At 40.7% G+C, this 19233-nt stretch overlaps 1 protein-coding gene across 1 annotated transcript in view; it reads left to right on the top strand.

The window, feature by feature from the left end:
* The window catches only part of LOC121851363 (protein lin-28 homolog B-like), a 102402-nt gene extending 83607 nt beyond the window's left edge, over window positions 1-18795 (top strand). The window contains exons 4-5 of the mRNA XM_042345199.1: window positions 17681-17806; window positions 18693-18795. Coding sequence (XP_042201133.1) covers window positions 17681-17806; window positions 18693-18795 — 229 coding nt within the window. The remainder of the gene's footprint in view (window positions 1-17680; window positions 17807-18692) is intronic.
* Window positions 18796-19233: the final 438 nt, after the last annotated feature.

Below are 19233 nucleotides of genomic sequence, written 5' to 3'. Positions count from 1 at the left end.
TCAAAATACAATATATGCTCTACAGTCAAGGAGGTATGTATCTACCTCCTTGACTGCTTTTGGTCATATTTCCCCACCCCTCAGCTCCAATCCCCAGCTCGGGTCCCCAGCCAGTACTTTTGAGCTCTATGGGACATCTTCCCAATGTGAAAGGTGCCATTTACATGTAAATTTGTATTGTAGAAAAACATTGACATCCCTATTTATGAGATTAGAACAAAGTTGAGGTTCAAAAAGGACGCATACGATAGTTATAGAGTTGATTAAGTCAACCAAATCTAATTTGAGCAATACTGAAAATGTTTAAAGAGGAAGCAAAAAAATATTAGGAAGGCTATGGGGTACTATATAAAAAGACTGGTAGTCAATATAAAGAGTAATAGGAAAGGCTTTTACAAGCTTTTAAGAAGTAACAGAACAGTCAAAAAAGGCATTGCTCCATTACAGCTGAAGGGAGCATTCTTCAGCTGGAGGGTGACAAAAGTTAACACCTTTGTGAAAACTGGGCAAGAGATAAGATGGAGAATTATAGGCCAATCTGTCTTCACTTGATTGTGGATAAATTTGTAGGCATTATAATACAGAACGGAATTTGTGAACACTCAAGGCAGAGATCTATCCAGGAGGGTTGGGATGGATTTATAAAGGGAGGTCATGCTCAAGTCATTTAATGTTTTGAGGAAATAGAGTACACATAATGCTGTATAACTGTTATGGGTATGTGTATACATTTTGCTAAGATGCTACATAAGAATGTTTGAATAAATGGCCACAGATCGTGTTAAGATAACTTGATATGGATAGAGAGGGAGAGTTAAAAGATGCAAGGCTGAGAATAGGCAATAAATGATTCCCTGTACTGTATATTATTCCATCTACAGGTAATAATAATAATCCTTGCATTTGATACAGCAACTATATATCCTATATGTGTAGTGACTGTGTATTTTGATGGCCACAGTGGGAGCAATTCTCTGTTTGCAGATAGTGCCAAAGCTTGAGATTGGAATACTTTTGAGGTAGAATGCAAGAGGACATAAACAGGTTATAAGAGGGAGCAGACGTAATTTAAAGACCTGTGTTATCTGAGTAACTATAGAATTGATCTTCTGACTTTGTGTGACAGATTCCACAGCAATGGGAGCAACAGGCCCTCATTCTATTCTTGCCTCAGTAGCTAGATGGTTGGGCTGAGTGCTCAATACTAACTAAAGACAGAAATAAATGGTGGGTTGCAGCTCCAGTGCTATGGCTTACAGAGGGGTCAAGAGAACAACTTCTTCAGCACTCATTCACCTCTCAGCACTGGCTTCAGAGTTCGGTATTCTGCCAGTGTAACTACTGTGGCTATAGGAACAGTAGCATTCCAAGAGTGTTGATATTGATATTGTGCGTTGAATGGCTTCATCCATTCATTATAGCAATCTAGCTTTCTACAGGAATTGTCACTACAGACTTGCCTGTTATGATAAAAGGAGCCACCTCTACGAAGAAGTGGAATTTCAGTCCCATGACAACACTGATTATGAGCTTTCTAGAAGAAGAGAAATCACAGATTAAGGAAGACTCAACAACTACTTTCTGTGAAATTTTATTTATTTGTGTTCATCGAAGTGTTGGGTGAAATCAGTGTTGGGTTAATGCAACACTTTGCTAAACCATTGGCACCCAATTTCAGTGTCAGTTCCTCCCATGTCAGGTATAACATGGACCAGATGCGGAGTAAGTTCTCCTTTACTCTTCTACAGTAGGCTTTAATTCCACCCTTTAAGGAGTAGAGTAATCCATGTCCATATCAATGTAAAAGCTTCATATTTGCTACATCAACCATCCCCATGGCTTTTTTGGAGTGAGATTGCTATTCTAGTATAATGTAATTGAATGTAAAATATAATTAACTGCAATACACCTAAGGAATAGAAAAGTCATGAATATATTGAGTAGCATTTTTAAAAATCTGCACTGCTGTGTTTTACTACAATTGTAAAACAATTGTCGACTGGCTGGTTTATCTTAATCGTGTGCTGTGGATAAATAAATCAATTCCACTCCTTCCTGAGTGACTGCAATTTGATGGATTATATATCCAGTCAGAAATATAGGCTAGCTTTGAAAAAATACCACTAATCCTTTTTTTTAAAAAAAAGAGATGGAAGTCCCTAGGCCTAGTAAATGTGTGATTGCATTCGGGATACTGGGATTTCAAGATTTATACTGATTTTAAATCTTCAAATCTGCAGCGGATGAATTGGTCAGAATTTGCACAAGAACATGCTTGTGTTTTCCCTTCTTCTGCTCCACTGAGCTAGAAGCACTCCGGGACACAACCACCCGTGAAGGGCGCTATGTAAATGAAAGTTATTGTTGTTGTTGAGCTAATCTTGTGTACCACATGCCAGTTACAATGCAATATGGGAAGACGTTTACTGAACCTGTCCTAGGCACATAGCATTAATACTCTTGCTGAACCTAGACATTTAGTAGTAATAGTAGATTAGTAATCTTGTATTTAATATTTTTTCCAACAACTGCTTGGTGGAGCATTAAGCCATAATACCGGTAATTTGTTCAAAGGCTAAAAACAAAGCAAAATCCATTTTCTTGTTTCAACAACAACAATAAAATAATTACATTTGTATAGCACCATTCATGTCAGGAGGGCATCCCAAGGTGCGGGACAGTCAGTGTTTCGGACGGAGGGAGCGGGCAGGTTGGTAGGGGGTTAGGAGGTCGCAAAGGTAGGGGGAGTGAGGCTATGGAGGGCTTTGAAGGTGAGGACTGGGATCTTGAACTGTATCCTCTGTGTGATGGGATGCCAGTGGAGTCGGGTTACGGGGTGATAGGGTCATGGAGCCTGGTACGGGAGAGGATGCGGGTTACAGAATTCTGGATGATCTGCAGCCTATGGAGGGAGGAGTTGGGGAGGCCGACAAGCAGGGAGTTTGCATAGTCAAGCCTGGACGTTATGAATGTGTGTATGAGGGTTTTGGCGGTGTGAGACAGTAGCGGAAGTAGGAAAAGGCAGAGTGGATTATGACACGGATGTGGGGTAGAAAGGATAGTTGCGGGTCAAGCAAGACCCCAAGGTTCCGGATTGGCTCAGTGAAGTGGAGTGTGTAACCATGGATGGTGATGCTGTCAGCGCCTGGAGTGTGGAGGCGCTGACGGGAGCCAATCAGGAGAGCCTCAGTCTTGTTGATGTTCAACGGAAGAAATTCGCTCTCACTCAGGAATTATGTCTGACAGACAGAAGTGGCCTGCTCCATGTCCCCCCCCCCCCCCCCCCCCGCCAGTTCTACCATCGGTGGTTAGGTTGTCAGCCTTTCTGCCCCCATCCTCTGCAACTCCATCTCACACCCTCCCTTCAAGGCCCATCTTAAGACCCTCTGAGTATGCCTTTGGTCATCCTACCATCTCCCTTGCCCTCGAAATCCCAGCTCGGGTGCAAACCCTTCACTATCCAGTGCCTTGGGTCATCCTCCAAAAGTGAAAGGCCCTCTATAAATCCAATTTGTTAATATTGTAGTAATGGTTATTTATATATCAGTATTGGGTAAATTAACCAAACTGTTAGTTGATTTTGTTCTGAGCTTTCAAGATTTGTTTGTGCCGTTAATTAAATATGAAAAATTCACATATTAAACATTTTTCACTTTCACACTGCACATTGAAATGCTGCTCATTTTGCAATCTTTATTTCTCATATACTGTAGAGCCCCACTATACAGTACAATTTATATTTATATAGTGCCTTTTAGGACAGGGAGGAGGTCTCAAAGCACTTTACAGCATCTTATCTAAAAATCCAAAATCTCAACCTTGCTCCATCCAAATCCATCGTTGCATTTCAGATCCCATTGTCAGGCTTCAAAGAGCATCCAGTGCAACAATGGGGTTTGAAGCTCCATGATGCTTTTTTGAAGCAAGACTGTGGGATCTGCACACTAATGAAGCTTTTAGTGAGCATGTGCAGTGTTGTTGGCGATCATGCGATCACTCACATCATGACGCAGAATGATACATCATGATGAGAGTGGCTATATCCTAGTATAGCGTGGGTTGAAATTTCATGGCCTCCCAACTAGTGCCCTATAACGACATACTGTAGTGTGTGCATGAGTGTGTATCTAACTTTTTTATATATATATAAATTCTTTTTTATATTATATTTATTTTCATTGCCTTGTGTTCTTCTCGGTCACTCTTTATTGTAAACTACATTCAAATCTGGTATGAATGAAGAGAAGTCCACATCATTATAGATGAAGGAAATGTGTGTCAGAGAGTGAGTGAAGCAGACAATGAAATTTTTGCCCTGAGAAAAAGGAACCTGGTTAAACAGAAAATGAAAGGAAATAGCGAAACCAAGAGGAATACCAGAAATTAGTGCCAGTGGAAAAAGTAGCCAATTTAAGACAGAATGCAGTGAACAAAGGAGGATTTCCGAGTGTGTTGTGAACAATTGCACATCACACTGTAATGTTCCTCTTTCTCCTGCTGTAAGTAAAGTCACTTTTTTGTGATTTCACAGCACTTTGCAAATCTCCCTCTTTCATGCCTGAAATGCATGGCTGTGTCTGTGATCCATTACAGAGATTTGTGCATGTGTCCTGACTATGAGGGGCAGCTTTCAGGTGGAGCTCCTTTTAGATATCCGTATGAGGGAAGCACAGGCTCCACATTTATAGCGATCAGAGTGGATTCAGGAAACTGGAAGGAGCAGCGTTTCTTTTTTTTTACAAGGCACGTGTACATTTTAAAGGGAAGGTTCGGAGGAAGGGAACAATATGCTGCGTTAAGTTTTCTTTGTCCTGCTTTTTTATTAATCTGATTCATTTTATGAAAGCCTCTGCTTTCAAGCAACAGCTTCTCAGTGAATCTGCTCTGCAGCCTCCCTGAATTGTACTTTTGAAAGGGAGAAAGCATTAATGTCAGCCACCAGATTGTCACACAGCAAGTCAGTTTCAAAGCATAATCAATTGCCTGTAGGTTTTGTAGCTCACACGCTTTTGGGTCTCTTTTGTTTAAACATTGAATACAATTTGCCAGGTTCTAAGATTGATTTTTAAATTGCACACTGCGGATTATCATGGAATGGAGCCCTGCAGCTACAAGTCCGTTCTTTTTTTAAAAAAGTCAAGAATTTTCACAGCCAATGGAAGATGGTGTGTTTGGGTGAAGATTGGTGCAAATTAATTGGAGGGGAGCAGTTTCTTCAGTTCTAACACCTAATGTTTTGGAAATCAGGTTATTATTTCAGATCGTTTTCATAACTAGACTAGCCATCAATATCACAATGTCTCACTGTTATGGTCGTCTTTGCCGTCTTCTGTAGTTGCCTTTTTTCATTGTTCCCTCGCCCCAGCCCCATCCTCCTCCCTTGTTACCTCCGTTGCTCTCTGTCACCCCCCCCACCTCCCATCGCCTATATCTAGCTTTCTGTCCATTGTTACTTTTCTATAGGTCATCCTGTAAACTTTTACTACTTCTGAACTTCTCAGTGGGAGTAACTTGTGGATATGTGGAATTCCATGGATAATTGTTCTTTAAAAGATTTTTCACTCTGCATAGTTATAGCCAGTGTAGCATCTTAACCCATAGTTCTACCTAAGTAAATAAATCCTGCACTCGATCTGTTTACAAAGATGGTATCAAGGTATTGGATCTAGCAGAATGATTATTTGTACAGATATAGTTTGGGTGGGCTAGCTCCACTGAGCTTTATCCAAACCAAAATGGAATTTTTGAGAATCCACCAAGATGCATGTGCTGTAATATATGACTTTTAAGGATAGCTTTGAGCCCTTGCTAAAATGTTTCTCTTCCTCTCCATAGTCCACCCCCTATTTTTCTCAACTGCTATTCCAGGATCAGATTACAGATGTCACATCACTTAGGATTTTTACGTTAAGTTAATTAAGAAGTTTGAGTATATCATTTTAAAATTGATGCAATTAATACTCATTTAATAGCTCAAATGTTAATTCTCTTTTTCTAAAAAAGAAGACACAAGAAAGAAAATTAAATAATTCCCCAATCTAACTGAAATGGAATAAGATGCACCGAATAATTTCTGATGAAGTAAGATTTATTTTTGTTAAAAAACTTTCTTGTTACGAATTGTTATTTAGTACATATGGTTCTCTCCAGATCAGGAGATGGCTAGTGTGTGTTCCTAAGTCAAAGGGGGAAATTGTGCATGTCCCCAGGTCACAAGGGTAAGCCATGTGTGACCCAGGGTCATGGGAGGAATGGTGCTAGTCCTATATTAAAAGAGCGGCAGTTCCATAGGTTATCTTGAACCCTGAATTTTAGACTCTGAGTTTAAAATGTGCTGTCATGACTTCATTAACAGCTGTTGTTCATAATTAAAACTGGTTAGAAGTTGAAAGAATTTTATCAGGATTTTTTCAAGATGTGATTAAATGGATTCCAAAGCACCACAGCAGTTAGAACCTAAAGGCTGTGTTGATGTGTGATTTATTTTGAGCAAAAGGCATTGTGCCTTTGGCGTTCCAATTATTTTGAATCTGATCTTTGTGTTTCCAAAATGTACACAAACTGGAACTACAGTATTAATCCACTAATCAAGTTTAGTAAGCTTTCAATTAGCTGATCTCTTAATTTGCTCTCTTGGTTCTTGAAACAAAAACCTGGATTGCTTCAGTTGAATCACATTTTACTTTACAATGTTGTATGTAAGAAATATGCCCAAAGACTGAAATTCTGGCAAGTGTTGGGAGGTGCTACACCACATTGTGGTGGTACATATTGTTTGTGCCCAGATTTATGTGCACAGTCAATTGTTCAATTCAGTCAACTGTTGGGAAGGCATTTAGTGGAAAACGAGGCACTGCAAAGTATCATTTGACAGGAAAATTGTTCCGATTGTTACTTGACGATGGTCGAGGAGTGGTGTGTTTTTCTATTGAGATTTTTTTTGTTGTCAGCTGGGTGTTTGACTCATACAAAAACCCATCACCATGCTTAAGAGTATCCAAACCAAGCTGAGATTTCCATGCATCCCACCTACACATGGATATCCCAAAGGTAGATTGTTGGAATGGAATGCACACTTTCTCCCTGGAACGACGCATCCTGCTTACCCAATTCTGGAAAGTATTAGGTGCAGGTTGGCAAGAGCCAAGGCTTGGGAACCCCAAAGGGTGCGTTGGGGTACTGCTAGAGTCCATCTAGCTAAAACCGCATAGTGTTCCATTGATATTGCTATCTTGCTGCTAGTCCAGCTAGGACCACCCTTCCCGTTAGGACTTTGGCTTGCAGGATTAACAGGAGCTGAGTGGGATGACTCCCTGCCCCCAGTGAATGGTCTGCCCTTCCAGGTCCTGCCAATGAGCCAGGCTGGTTGTGCTCTCATCAGAAGTGCCCTGGAATACAGCAGAGCTGCCTGCCTCCCGACTTAAAAGGCGCTTTATAAATGTAATTTTGTTGTTGTTGTTCTCAGCAACCGGACTACTGAGCCCTCCACAGAGGGCTGGCCAGATTCGATATTCCATTGCCAAGCATGTTCAGCTCCAAGGAGACCCTGCCCCAAGGAGGATAGTCACTAGTTGGTTCGACATCCAACAAGTGCAGGTTTGAGCCTCACTAGGTGGATGGTAGGTACAAGGAACTCCCTGCGAGCTTCCCGGTGGGAAACATATTTCAACATGAAATGGGTGATAGCATTGCCACCGTCTTTCTATCCAGATCAGTGTAGGCTGGAGCCATCTCTCCCTGTAGCTGCTTCCCGTGTTTACCACAAATCCACCTCATTGCTTGATCCTGGACTTTGCAGATGAGTCAGATCCGTAAAAGAGGATTGTTCGCACACAGGTCTTGTATGCCACAAGCTTGACCTGCATTGGGACTTGCTGTCCTAGAAGAGGGTTGATCACCCCTTCTCAGCTCGGTCCTTCAACAGAAGTTGGTGTCCACCACAACCCCGAGATACTGATAAGAGTCAACAATTGGGACTGATGCCCCTTGTATCTTACAATCACTGCTTTCAATGTCTTCCTTTGGACTGTGGAGAATCATGATTCCGGACTTGGGGTTACCTACCACCATGTCCCACCAGTTGGTTCAAGATGGTGGGTGCAGTGTAGAAGGTCCCCAGGTGAGTCTGCCAGCAGCACAATATCATCCGCAAACAGAAGCCCTGCAATCCTGTCAAAGAGAGGCCTGGAACAGATACACCAAGTCCTTCCCCCTTGATGCCATCTAATGTTGATGAACACATCGAACAGGGTGGGTGACAATGGGCAATGCCTTTCCCCCCTTTCCAAAGGGATGGGCTCAGTAAGTCCACCATCGACCCGCGCACAGATCTTGGAGCTGGAGTACACATTCCGGATATAATCCAGGATTTGGCCAGGTACTCCCATGGCTTCCAGTCTTGTCATGAGGACCTCAGGAAGCACTGGATCGAAAGCCTTGCGAAAGTAGATGAATGCAACATAGTTGAGTTTCCCCTCAACCTTATGGCATTCTGCAATTTCATGCAGAGCCACAACCTGCCCACATATTCCTCATGAGAACAGAAGCTAGCCTACTCCTTCCTGATCACACTGTGAGCCTCCAATGAGTGTGATATATGTGCAGTGACTTACCCAGAGCACCATTTCCACTGAAATCAGCGAGATCCCTCTGTAGTTATCGGTGTCACTAGGGTCACCCTTACTGTGGAGAGACACTCTGGAACACTGACGGGGTGCGATTCTCAGAGAGAATCCTGTTGACTAGCTCTAGGAGGGCAGCTCCAAGGTGAGTTGGGGGTTCTTGGCTTGGATCTGTAAGATCCTCACCGTTCCCCATCTCCTTCCTCAGAGCAGCTTTTAGGAATTCAGCATTGATGCAGTCCAGCTGCCTTTGCATTGGCACCAGAGTGCGGAGTCCAGCTTCTCCCAGCAGATTGGGTTATTTAGGTTTTCAATCTGGTCCATGTCTCCCGGCAGCTCTTCCAGCCTCCCTGCAGATGTGTCTCTGCTGAGGCCTGTTGGGTCAGAGGCCAACTCCTCATAATATTCCCTCCAGATCCCAAGGATACCCTTGTGGGTCTGTTGTAGAACACCAGACTTGTCCAATACTGGTATTGGACCCAGAGGGGCCGCTCCGGTCATGCCTGACAACAGATTTCAGATAGCAGAAGAAAGATTTGGGTTTGAGGTTAAAATCTTCCAGGTTGCAGATTTGTATTTGTGGCAGTGGAATGTATCTTCTGTTTCTTACCTGATGTAAGGCAGATCTGAGCCAGGGACAGACGCATCTATCGTCAGTAGGGAACCCCATGTTCATTACCAAGACTCACAAGATCTCTGCTCCAACCTGATGTCACCTTGGAACTGAGATCTTACAATTTGTCACATTGCTGGAGAAAGTTTATCACAAGGCATTTTTTTTACAGCAGTGAGGTGCTAAGATACATAGATGCTTTACAGAGGATGTTTGTACCACCTTATCTTAGATTTCCTGCAGTCCTATTCCATTGCCCACTCCCTCTAATTTTGTCTACTCAGGCCTGCTCATGCCCCATCAACTCAGGCCTGCTTATTGTCTCGCTTCCACCCCATCTCACCATCAGTGGGTGAGCTTTCACCACTTTGTACCCTGCTCTCCCTAAAACCCTCTGACTCACTCTTACCCTCTCTGTTTTCAAAACCCATTTAAAATCCTATGTTTCTGACTGGCTACCCCACCACCACCCTCTTCTCCCATCTTGTCTCAATAAAGCAATTTATGTACAAAGAAGTTATAGAAGTAAAAGTTGTTGCTTAATGCTTCTTCAATCTCAGTAGGAATAGTCTAGAAGATGACTCTTCTCATCACTCTCCCCATGTCCTCTAAAAGTGGTGCAGTTCACAAAAGTGATGTATTTAGCATTCACGTTTAATATGGGCAAACAATTTTTTTTACTAATCTTGTTGAGGGAATATGGAGTTCGGAAGAAAATAAAACTTGCCAAAGGCATTTAAGTCGTGAGTGATCTTTTAAAGCTCATTTGATTATTTTGAGCACGTGAGAGAAAATGAGTAAGTGTCAAATGAAATATTCTGTGCAGTTGTGAAATGCTTGAAATGGTTTTGTGACCGCTAATGACTGGTGCATTAAAGGGCAAAGACTAAACTTAAATTAGAACTGTGTGTGGGCCAGAAGGTCACTTCTTCTGGTGATCAGCTTTTGTCCAGCAAAGTAATTATACTGGTCCTGCAAACTCTATGCAGCCTAACGGTACAGAAAATCTGCTCCATCCTCCTTGTTGAAAGGCAATGGGGGAACCAGAGAAAGGAAGTTCCTCATTGTAAAGCCTTTCCTGTTTTAAGCAGTGCAACACCAGTCATTGACATTTTATTTCAGAGAAAGTCAGCAATACCCATGGCTACATCATGGTGTTGAAAAATCCATTTATATTTTTTATTGATAATAATTACATTTATAATAATAATCCTTGCATTTGATATAGCGCTTTTTCCACTGTCAAAAGTGCTTCATAAAATATATTGTAAAGTGAATTGACTGTATATTTGTGGGTGAAACGCGGCAATTGCGCACAGCAGTGTCCCACAAACAGTCGTGGATTCAAGTGATCAATTCATTATTGTTTTATTTTCTTGAGGGATTATTATCAGGCGTGTGGAGTAAAGAAACATGCCCAAGGTTTCGCCCTGCCGGGAATCGAACCCAGGTCTCTCGCTTGCGAGGCAAGTGCTGTAACAACTGAGCTACACGACTCCATTTGATGCCCCTTATCACCAAATTCAAAAAAAGTCTCAAAGCGCTTTACAGGATTTAGTGTCTAGTGACTGTATTTGTAGGAAAATTATTGTAGGCATTTATTGAATATTGACAAATTATCTGAAAGACTATGCATTTAAGTAGATGCCTTTAAAGGTCCTTACAAGCATGGACAATTGCCAAGTCAGTGGTTCTGAGTCTGGGCTAGCTTTCAATTAGTGCAAGAGATGTAGGGGTCAAAATGATAGTGTTTCTAAATGAATTCCTTTACTTAATTTTCCTTTATGGAACAATATGGAAAATTCAGTTTTTGAAAATAAAAGCTTCTAAAATCTGCCCTCGATGACGTATGGACAGTTTTGGGGGAGGTATTGGCCTGAACGTAAATCAGGAATGGTTATCAGTCAATGACCACCCAGAGAATGGCATTACAGCTTATCTCATCCTGCTTTATAAGTCATCTACTTAAGAACATTGAGATATAGAATGCACTCAGGTATGCGTATATAATACATATATGTATGTATAAGCATTTAAAAATCGACTTTGCTTCCTCGTTTTCCTTCACAAAGGTATTTATTTTACGTCTATCACAATTTTTCAGTGAGTAGGTATTTATTATACATCTGGAAAAGCCCATATCAATTATTTACGCTGGTCGTGTGAATTTGCCTGAGGAGATACTTAGCAACAAAATGCTACGAGTTGCCTCTTTAAACAAAATATATGTACTGAAATATTTTGTAAATCGATTACAACTTATTTTGGGGGCAGAAGCAGGTTTGCAGTGGGACTCATTTCTGGTGTTTTTCTTGAAATTCAGACAGACTGATACAAATGCTGATCCTATAAAATAAAACCAACTATTTTTTGTTGTTTGCAAAATAAATGGCAAATCTGTCCTTAGTAACTGTAAGAATTTGTTGCTTCGTACATTGATGCAAAATGTGAAAAAAAATAATTGCTGTAGGTACCACTCCTCAAAAATATTTGTGGGGGGGAGAGATGGGCAAGGGAGGACAGATGGGGTGCTGCTGCTATTAACCAAGATACTTGTGGACACACTGTATTCATTCACCATCAGTTCAGCAGTAATCTGACTTTGAAGGAGCTGATTAACGGTTTTGTCTTCCGGATGCTCAGCAGTGTGATTTTTGAGAGCAAGTCTTGGTTCAGTTTTCACAACACAAAGTGTCTGAATTAAATCAAACGTTTCACCTTGGTGTTACCCAGGTAACACCAGATGTTAATTAATAATGAAATGATTAGAGGTGATAGATTGCTTTCAGCACCATTCCACCTAAATGAGAAATTCCACCTGGATTCAGAATTACTCTTTATGTATTTTAGAGCATCCAGAATTTAGCAAATTATTGAATTTAGTTATAACTCTGTAGTCGCCCATGGAACGGTATCCTGCATGAGTCAACACTTTTAAGGAAGTGTTCCAAGAAAGACTCCACTCCCCCCATCACCACCACAGGGACTTGGAAGTACTGGCCACTGGCTGGCTATAGGATAGCACAACCCATTATATGATTTTATGCACCCAAACCACTGAGCTATAACAGAGTCTGACTGTGTAAAGAGGAATGGACATAATAAACACAGCAAATAGTGATCTGTGCAGTGTGTTCATCATTATACTATTAGGTGACCCATTCGAGGTGGGTGGGGGGGGTTGCAGAGGAAATTTTTGCAATGAATAATGGGCTCAATTGCTAATCTGATGCTGCATTGAATTGGAAGAGCTGTTGCAGTGTTTTTTTTCCTTCCTCGCCTGCAGGTAGAAGGTTTTAAGTGCAACATACCAGGCAAAATCAGTGGATGAACAAATGATGGATGAGCCTGGAACTTTTAATCACACTGTACATGCTTATTTTGTTGCTTTATCTCATGGCAGTCAGTCTGGAAAATAAATTCATTGTTTTGACTTCAGACTACAAGTTTCAAATGAGATTTTGATTGGGTAATAGTTTGTACAAATAGATTCTCCAGTATAAAGTAATTCCAGCCTTGTATGTTTTGCAAAAAAAGGTATGTCAGCTTAGATAGGTTGTACACTGAACATCAATTATACACTAAACTATCAATCTTTAATTCCTTTAGAAAAAGAGAGCAAATAGCTGGTTAGCTGAATAAAAGATGCTGTCCAATGTCCATTGTGCTTAATCAGAAAAGCTTTGCAAGCAGCACAGAATGATTTCTGGTCATTATTGCTACCAGTGGTGCTTGTTTGAAGGCTTGAAATTATTACAAACTTCACACGTTCGTAACACAAAATTAAATCCATGGTCATAGCAGTTATTGTACAACTATCGCAAACAAGAACTGCTTCCACAAGCTACACAAACAATACCAAGGGAAGAGAAGGATTTAGTTATTTATTTTGCCAAGAAACTCCTATATCTCTGTAATTCCTCCAAGTCGGATTGTGCATAGCTAAAACTTTTATTGCAGCTTTGATAGGTAACGAGGAATATCTCACACCTGAACTCTTTTATAAAGAGTCTTCATCAAAACAGTGATTAGTAACCTTATTTTTCAAGGTGGGTAGAAATCAATGTATTGATTGTTTGCTGGCTCAGTTGGTATCACCCTCGCCTCTGAGTCAGAAGGTTGTGGGTTCAAGCCCCATGTTGGAACCTTGAATTCATATAGTCCAGGCTGACGCAACAATGCGGTGTTGGGGTGTGTTGCCTTGTTGGACATCCTTCGGATGACATGTTAAACTCCGGCAGCTTGTTCAAGTAGACATTAAAGATTCCATGGCCACTATTTGAAAAGGAGAAAGGGTCAAAACAAAACTGATCATTCCCTTCATGGCTGGTTATGAGATATTGCTGTGCACAAATGGACTGTCCTGTTTGCCTACAAATAAACAGTCACTACATTTTACAAACAGATCTGACATGAAAAGCGTTATTATTAATTTTATCACAATGAAAACATTCACATGACAAGTCTTTGTAACCAAGATGGGGGAGAGAAGATTTGCTGGACACAAACTTTTCATGAAAATGTTTTGCAAACTATATGTAAATGCATGCACATTGAGGGAATTGCAGGTTCTATTCATTCTGTAATTAACCGTTAAAGAGGTTAATTCCATAATCCTTTCCATTGATTGTTAATTCCATGATTAAGAGCCCCTGTAATTCCCTTTGTTTGCGCAATTCGCAAATTAGACCCAGTTTTGCTATTCAGAAAATGTTACAGAAATGTCACAAGTCTACGTAGAGGATGGATTCACATGAATGTTCATTTAAAGTTCACGCAGAAATGCTGGTGTTTGCTACTTCTGTACAGTTAACCACCAGCATATTTTATACCAGTGACATTGTGTGAAATGGCTGCCATCTGCTTAAAAGGTTGGCATACCTCTGGTTACTTGAGGCATTCCTGCGGTTTCAATGAATTGCACTTATTGTGGATGGACCACACTATTAATAAATCTTATCCAAGAATTTCCTTTTGATGAAGTACATGCTGCAATTTGCGTGTTTTTAAACAAACCCTTCTCCCCCCCCCCCCCAGCCAAACCTTGTCAGCTGGTGTGTATGAGAAACATGAATGGTGTTTTTTTCAAAAAATAAGCTAGCACAAAATAGGGAAATTGAGTTTGTGCAGACTAACCAAGCTGGGTGTCTTAATTTTTTAATTTGTTGTAGTTTTGGTATCCGACAAATGGAAACCTAAGCAGGAATGCTGAGAGAGTGTGCAGTTGGCCCCACAGACTGGAGGTCTAACCCAAATTCCTTTTGCCCTTCCCCCTTCCTTGCTCTAATTTAAGATGCCACCATGCATGACCCCATGCAGGCTTCTTGATTATTCAAGTAGAACTTGTTTCTATTTTGTTTCCTTTGCTCCTGTTAAACATTTAAAAGCATTATTCTCCTCTCTTCCTCATCCCCCTTTCCGTGTTTTTAGATGTCGCAGGTATTTCTTTAATGAGCTTGAATTTCACATTTTAGCTTTGAGTCTTTTTTAAGGTTGGGGAAAGTATGTGTTAATCAGCTTCAGGCAGCGAATTCCTTTGGCTTTTGCGGTTACTAGAAAGGAAATATCTAATGGAGGATCGAAAAGTTAGAAGAGATGGTGAAGGAATAAAAACTGTGGAGGTATGTCTCGTAAAGTTGTAATTGTGCAAGTTGCTTTTGGTTTGGAAAACACTCTATGTCAAGTCTGGTTTGAAAATGAAGGGGAAAGAAATCAGACTTCTGTTGACTACTAGAAATTGCTTCTGACACATTGAGTTTTCAGTACTTGCGCTGAAAGATTTAATCTCCCATCCTGACAATTGTCGACATCCCTCATATAACTAAACATTCAATTCAGATTCGGAACCAGATAATGATGAGGACAACGCTTTCAGCATGCAAGCGATTACGATTTCAAAATAAATGGAAAGCCAAAACCTGATTATAATCTCTTGTCAATACCTTAATTTTCTGTCATTTAGCACTTTCATTTACAAGAAGGGAGAAGAGAGGAAAATGCAAGGGTATAGTTTCACAATGTCGTGCTTCCACCCCCATCCGAGTTATAAGAGGCTCAGGGCTTTTCTCCACCTCTGACCTACTCATGCTGCACTTCAGCTTTTGTATCACAGCTTATCAACTAGCCCTTGCCTCCTCAGAAGATCTATTGACCAGGGACTGAACTTATAACCTACTTTAATTGATTTCCTGCTGGAGAAGATGGCTGCAATGTGCGTTTTTTTTCCAGAAAACTCCCAGCTCCTACGCAGCTAGGATATATGTGCTTACTTGTCCAGTGCCCTGGGTGTCTTTCCAATGTGAATTATACAAGTGTAATTTGTTGTTGTTGTACTTCAGCTCATCTGTGATCTGGGGTTGAGTGTAAACAGACGATGATTTGAGGTTCAGTGTGAATGGACTATGCTTTACTGGATATACTTGGTGGGGGCAGTGGTGAAGTGTATTACATCATAAGGAAGTCTCAAAGCTCTTCACACAAATTAATGTGATAATGGAGTGACTGTGTATTAGTCGGCAAACACAGCAGTGCAATTTCTCACAACAGTGTCCCACAAACAGCCATGGATTGAGTGACCAATTTGATTTGGGGGTTTGTTGGCCAGGACACTGGGAGAAACTCCCTTCTCTTTTTGAATAGTGCCGTGGGATCTTTAACATATACCTGAACGGGCAGACGGACCTTGGTTTAATGTCTCATCCGAAGGATGGCACCTCTAACAATGCAATACACCCCCAGCACTGCATTGGAGTGTCATCTTAGACGAAGCAATTCCAAATCCTGAAGTGGGATTTGAACCCACAACCTTCTGACTCAAAAGCTAGATTGCTACCACACACAATGGCAGTGCCCTGCTCTAGAAACTGCCTCTTCCTCAGACTGTACCTTCTAATAGAAACATATCTGACCAATCAATGAGTAATCATTGGGAAATCATAACTCCAGTTACAAGGAATTATTTTCAGTTGATTGATGTGGAATTCTGGGTCCATTAAATACTATAAAAATCTGGGGAATCTGGGAGTGATTACAAAGCAGTAATCCTGCTGAGTTCTCGTAACACCATAAACTATGACTATGAAGTTTGAATGGTTCATAACTATCATTTGAACCACAAGCTGAGATTAATATCTCACAATCATTGCCATGTACTGTATTTATTAGTTTAAAAATATGTACGGAGGAGTGGTGGGTGCAGAAACCCATTTTTTTAACAACGTTTTAAAAAAAATCCATTTGGCCAGCTTTCCAACAAGTTTAAACAAATATATAAATTGGGGTTGCGAAAGTGCTCATCTTGCTATATCACCACATTGATATATTTTAAAACATTTTAGCTCCATGTATGTATCACTAATTCCCAAGAACGTTGCTCTGACCTGAGGCTATCTCCAGTCAGAGCAGAGTTGTCACTGGTTGGTGTGTCAGATGTTGGGTTCCCTGCAGGATATGCATTTTATGTCTCGAAACACCTTTTATAACTCATTTATCCTGCAATTTTCACCAACAAGTGTCTTTCAGCCACACTGAGCAAGTAAATAAATGGCAGACATGAATAACGTTGTATTAAATTTGACTGTATACAATCCATAACACATGACACAGTTGCGCAACATAGTCCCGCGTGGTCAACAAATTTGAGTTTGTGGTTGAGGCTTTACAATAATGTAATTATTATGTCGCAGACATTGGTCCATACCAGATAGACTCACCTACTGTGAAAAAGTGAGTCACCAGACTCCCTGACACAGATACAACTAAAAATTAAAACTGATCTTGGGTTTGATAGGAAGAGACTGACCTGAAAGAACCAAAGCCCGTCATCACCTTCAAGAAAAAGATTGTAATGAGACCTTTGTCTCCCATTCATTGAATTCCAGCGTGTATCCAACAGCTGGAGCAATGTTTGTATTACACCAAAGAGAGTGGGAAACCAGGTTAGAAAACCTACCAACCAGCAGAGATTGAGATGTGTTCACCTTCCAATAATAATAATAATAATAATAATCCTTGCATTTGATATAGCGCTTTTCACGTCGGGAGGACGTCCCAAAGCTATGTGATGATTATTGGAAAACTTTACCCTCTTCAATTACTTCCTTGTGATCACAAGTTCTTTGACATCGAAGTTGGCTCTTGGTTGATTGACCGGAGAACATTTAAAACACTGGGATAGTCTGTTGGACTTTTTTTGTTTGAAAACAACTGATCCTGGGAAACAGGGGTAGGATGACCCAGTTATATCCTCAGGAATGATGCATAGAATGGGGATAGCTTGTTTGATACACATTCTCAAGAAATATATTTGTTTTGATGCATTTAGATTGCACCTGTATTGGTACGTTTTAGAGTGAAACACTTCTTGTAACATCTATTGGGAACAACCCATCTGCAGCTTTGCCCTCTGTGTGGGCACAATTAATTCTATACATTCACCATACTGCAGGATACAAGCTGTGATACCAGGAAGGGACATTAGTACAGTGGAGATGAGCAAGATCAACGTCATGTACATAAAAGGAAACGTTGAGGGTGATTCTCCCATCATCGGTAAACGTACCGACTCAGACGGGTGAGTGGATCTTATTCTCCACTGGTCTGTAGCTGTACTTAAGTAGTGTGAACTTACAATGACAAAATATGGCTTTCTTGTCTTGAACTTGTTGTTAATAGTTGATGTGCATCATTATTTTACTGTCACCAGTATTACTCATTTCTAACTGCACTGCTTTAGCTGTTAACATTCTGATTTTTTTTATCTGCCATTTTTTAGCAGTTGTACCTGTTCTTACCAGTAATTGTATCCTTCTGCATAGTTAACAGACTGAACTTTAATGACCAATGCTTGGGCCCACTTACCTATTATGCTTTCATTACAAGCAGTACTTAATCAGTGGAGCCTCAATATTGTCAGTTGGGAAAAAAAATTGCTTGTCTCTGCTAATTCCTTTAGTAGATATTTAATGGAGAAGTGTATACAGTATTATTTTGTAGGGGTATGCTATGTTAGAAGCAATCATTGTTGCTGTTCTGAAGATTGTATTCAATAATTGATGAGGAAGCTTAGATTAGATTTTTGCTAGGGAAGGACCTTGTGTGATCCATTTCCTTATGGCTGTTTGCCAGAAGAGGAAACCAATGCAATGTCATCCAAGCACCGAAATGTGCCTCTTCCCCCTCCAAAGAGAAAAATTCACAAATTCTTGAAAAAAATCCTATCTCATATAGCAACTTCACATCATGAGTCTGTCTCAAGCGTATCACACGGAAATACAATAAACCCCACAGCTGAAACGAAAAATCCACAAGCCCTGTGTTAATTTCCGCCAGCCCCCTCTCCAAGCGCGTGCCCCCACCTCACCATGTTTGCTGGCGTTTACCTTGATCAGCGATATCGTTTTTCACTCAGTTTGAATCTTGCTAGCAAAAAAAGCTTATTCCCTATCTTCTGCTTGCAGGATTCAAACAAATACAATGCCAGTCCAGCATTTACCGGCATTTTTGGCACTGAAAAACGCCATCGCCAATAAATACTGGTACCAGAATTGTAATTACTCTTAGCCGGAAATTCTGACTCGCTGAATTGGATATCCCCCAAATTGATCCAGCAAGCCAAGGTTTTAGTGTCCTGTAAAGTGTAGTAACTGTATTTTTAGGTGGAAGAACTATTAAGAGGAATTAAAACTTTATTTCTGACTATAGCTCCTCTTATTTGATGCAGGAAAAAAGCATTGCAATCGCTGTGCAGTGGTAGAGGGTATCAAAGTCATTGTATTTCTTGATGGATTTCTTAATTAAGAAAGCCCAAGCAGGAATTCCTTCTGGTAACTGTGGGTGTGTCACTCCAGCTCTAGGGAACCCCAAATTGAATATCCATTGAGTAGGAGCAGCATTCCCGTGAGCTTGGTAACACAGACTTCAATGTTTCTCAATTGAGAAATATTCCAAATTGGCTCTGTATCCTAATTACTATAGTTCTTGTTACCATTGTGCTGTTGT

Source organism: Callorhinchus milii, unplaced genomic scaffold, assembly GCF_018977255.1.
Source record: "Callorhinchus milii isolate IMCB2004 unplaced genomic scaffold, IMCB_Cmil_1.0 Scaffold33, whole genome shotgun sequence".
Classification (NCBI taxonomy): Eukaryota; Metazoa; Chordata; class Chondrichthyes; order Chimaeriformes; family Callorhinchidae; genus Callorhinchus; species Callorhinchus milii.
The sequence above is the reverse complement of the archived record's forward strand: the minus strand, read 5'-3'. Positions and strand labels throughout refer to the sequence as shown.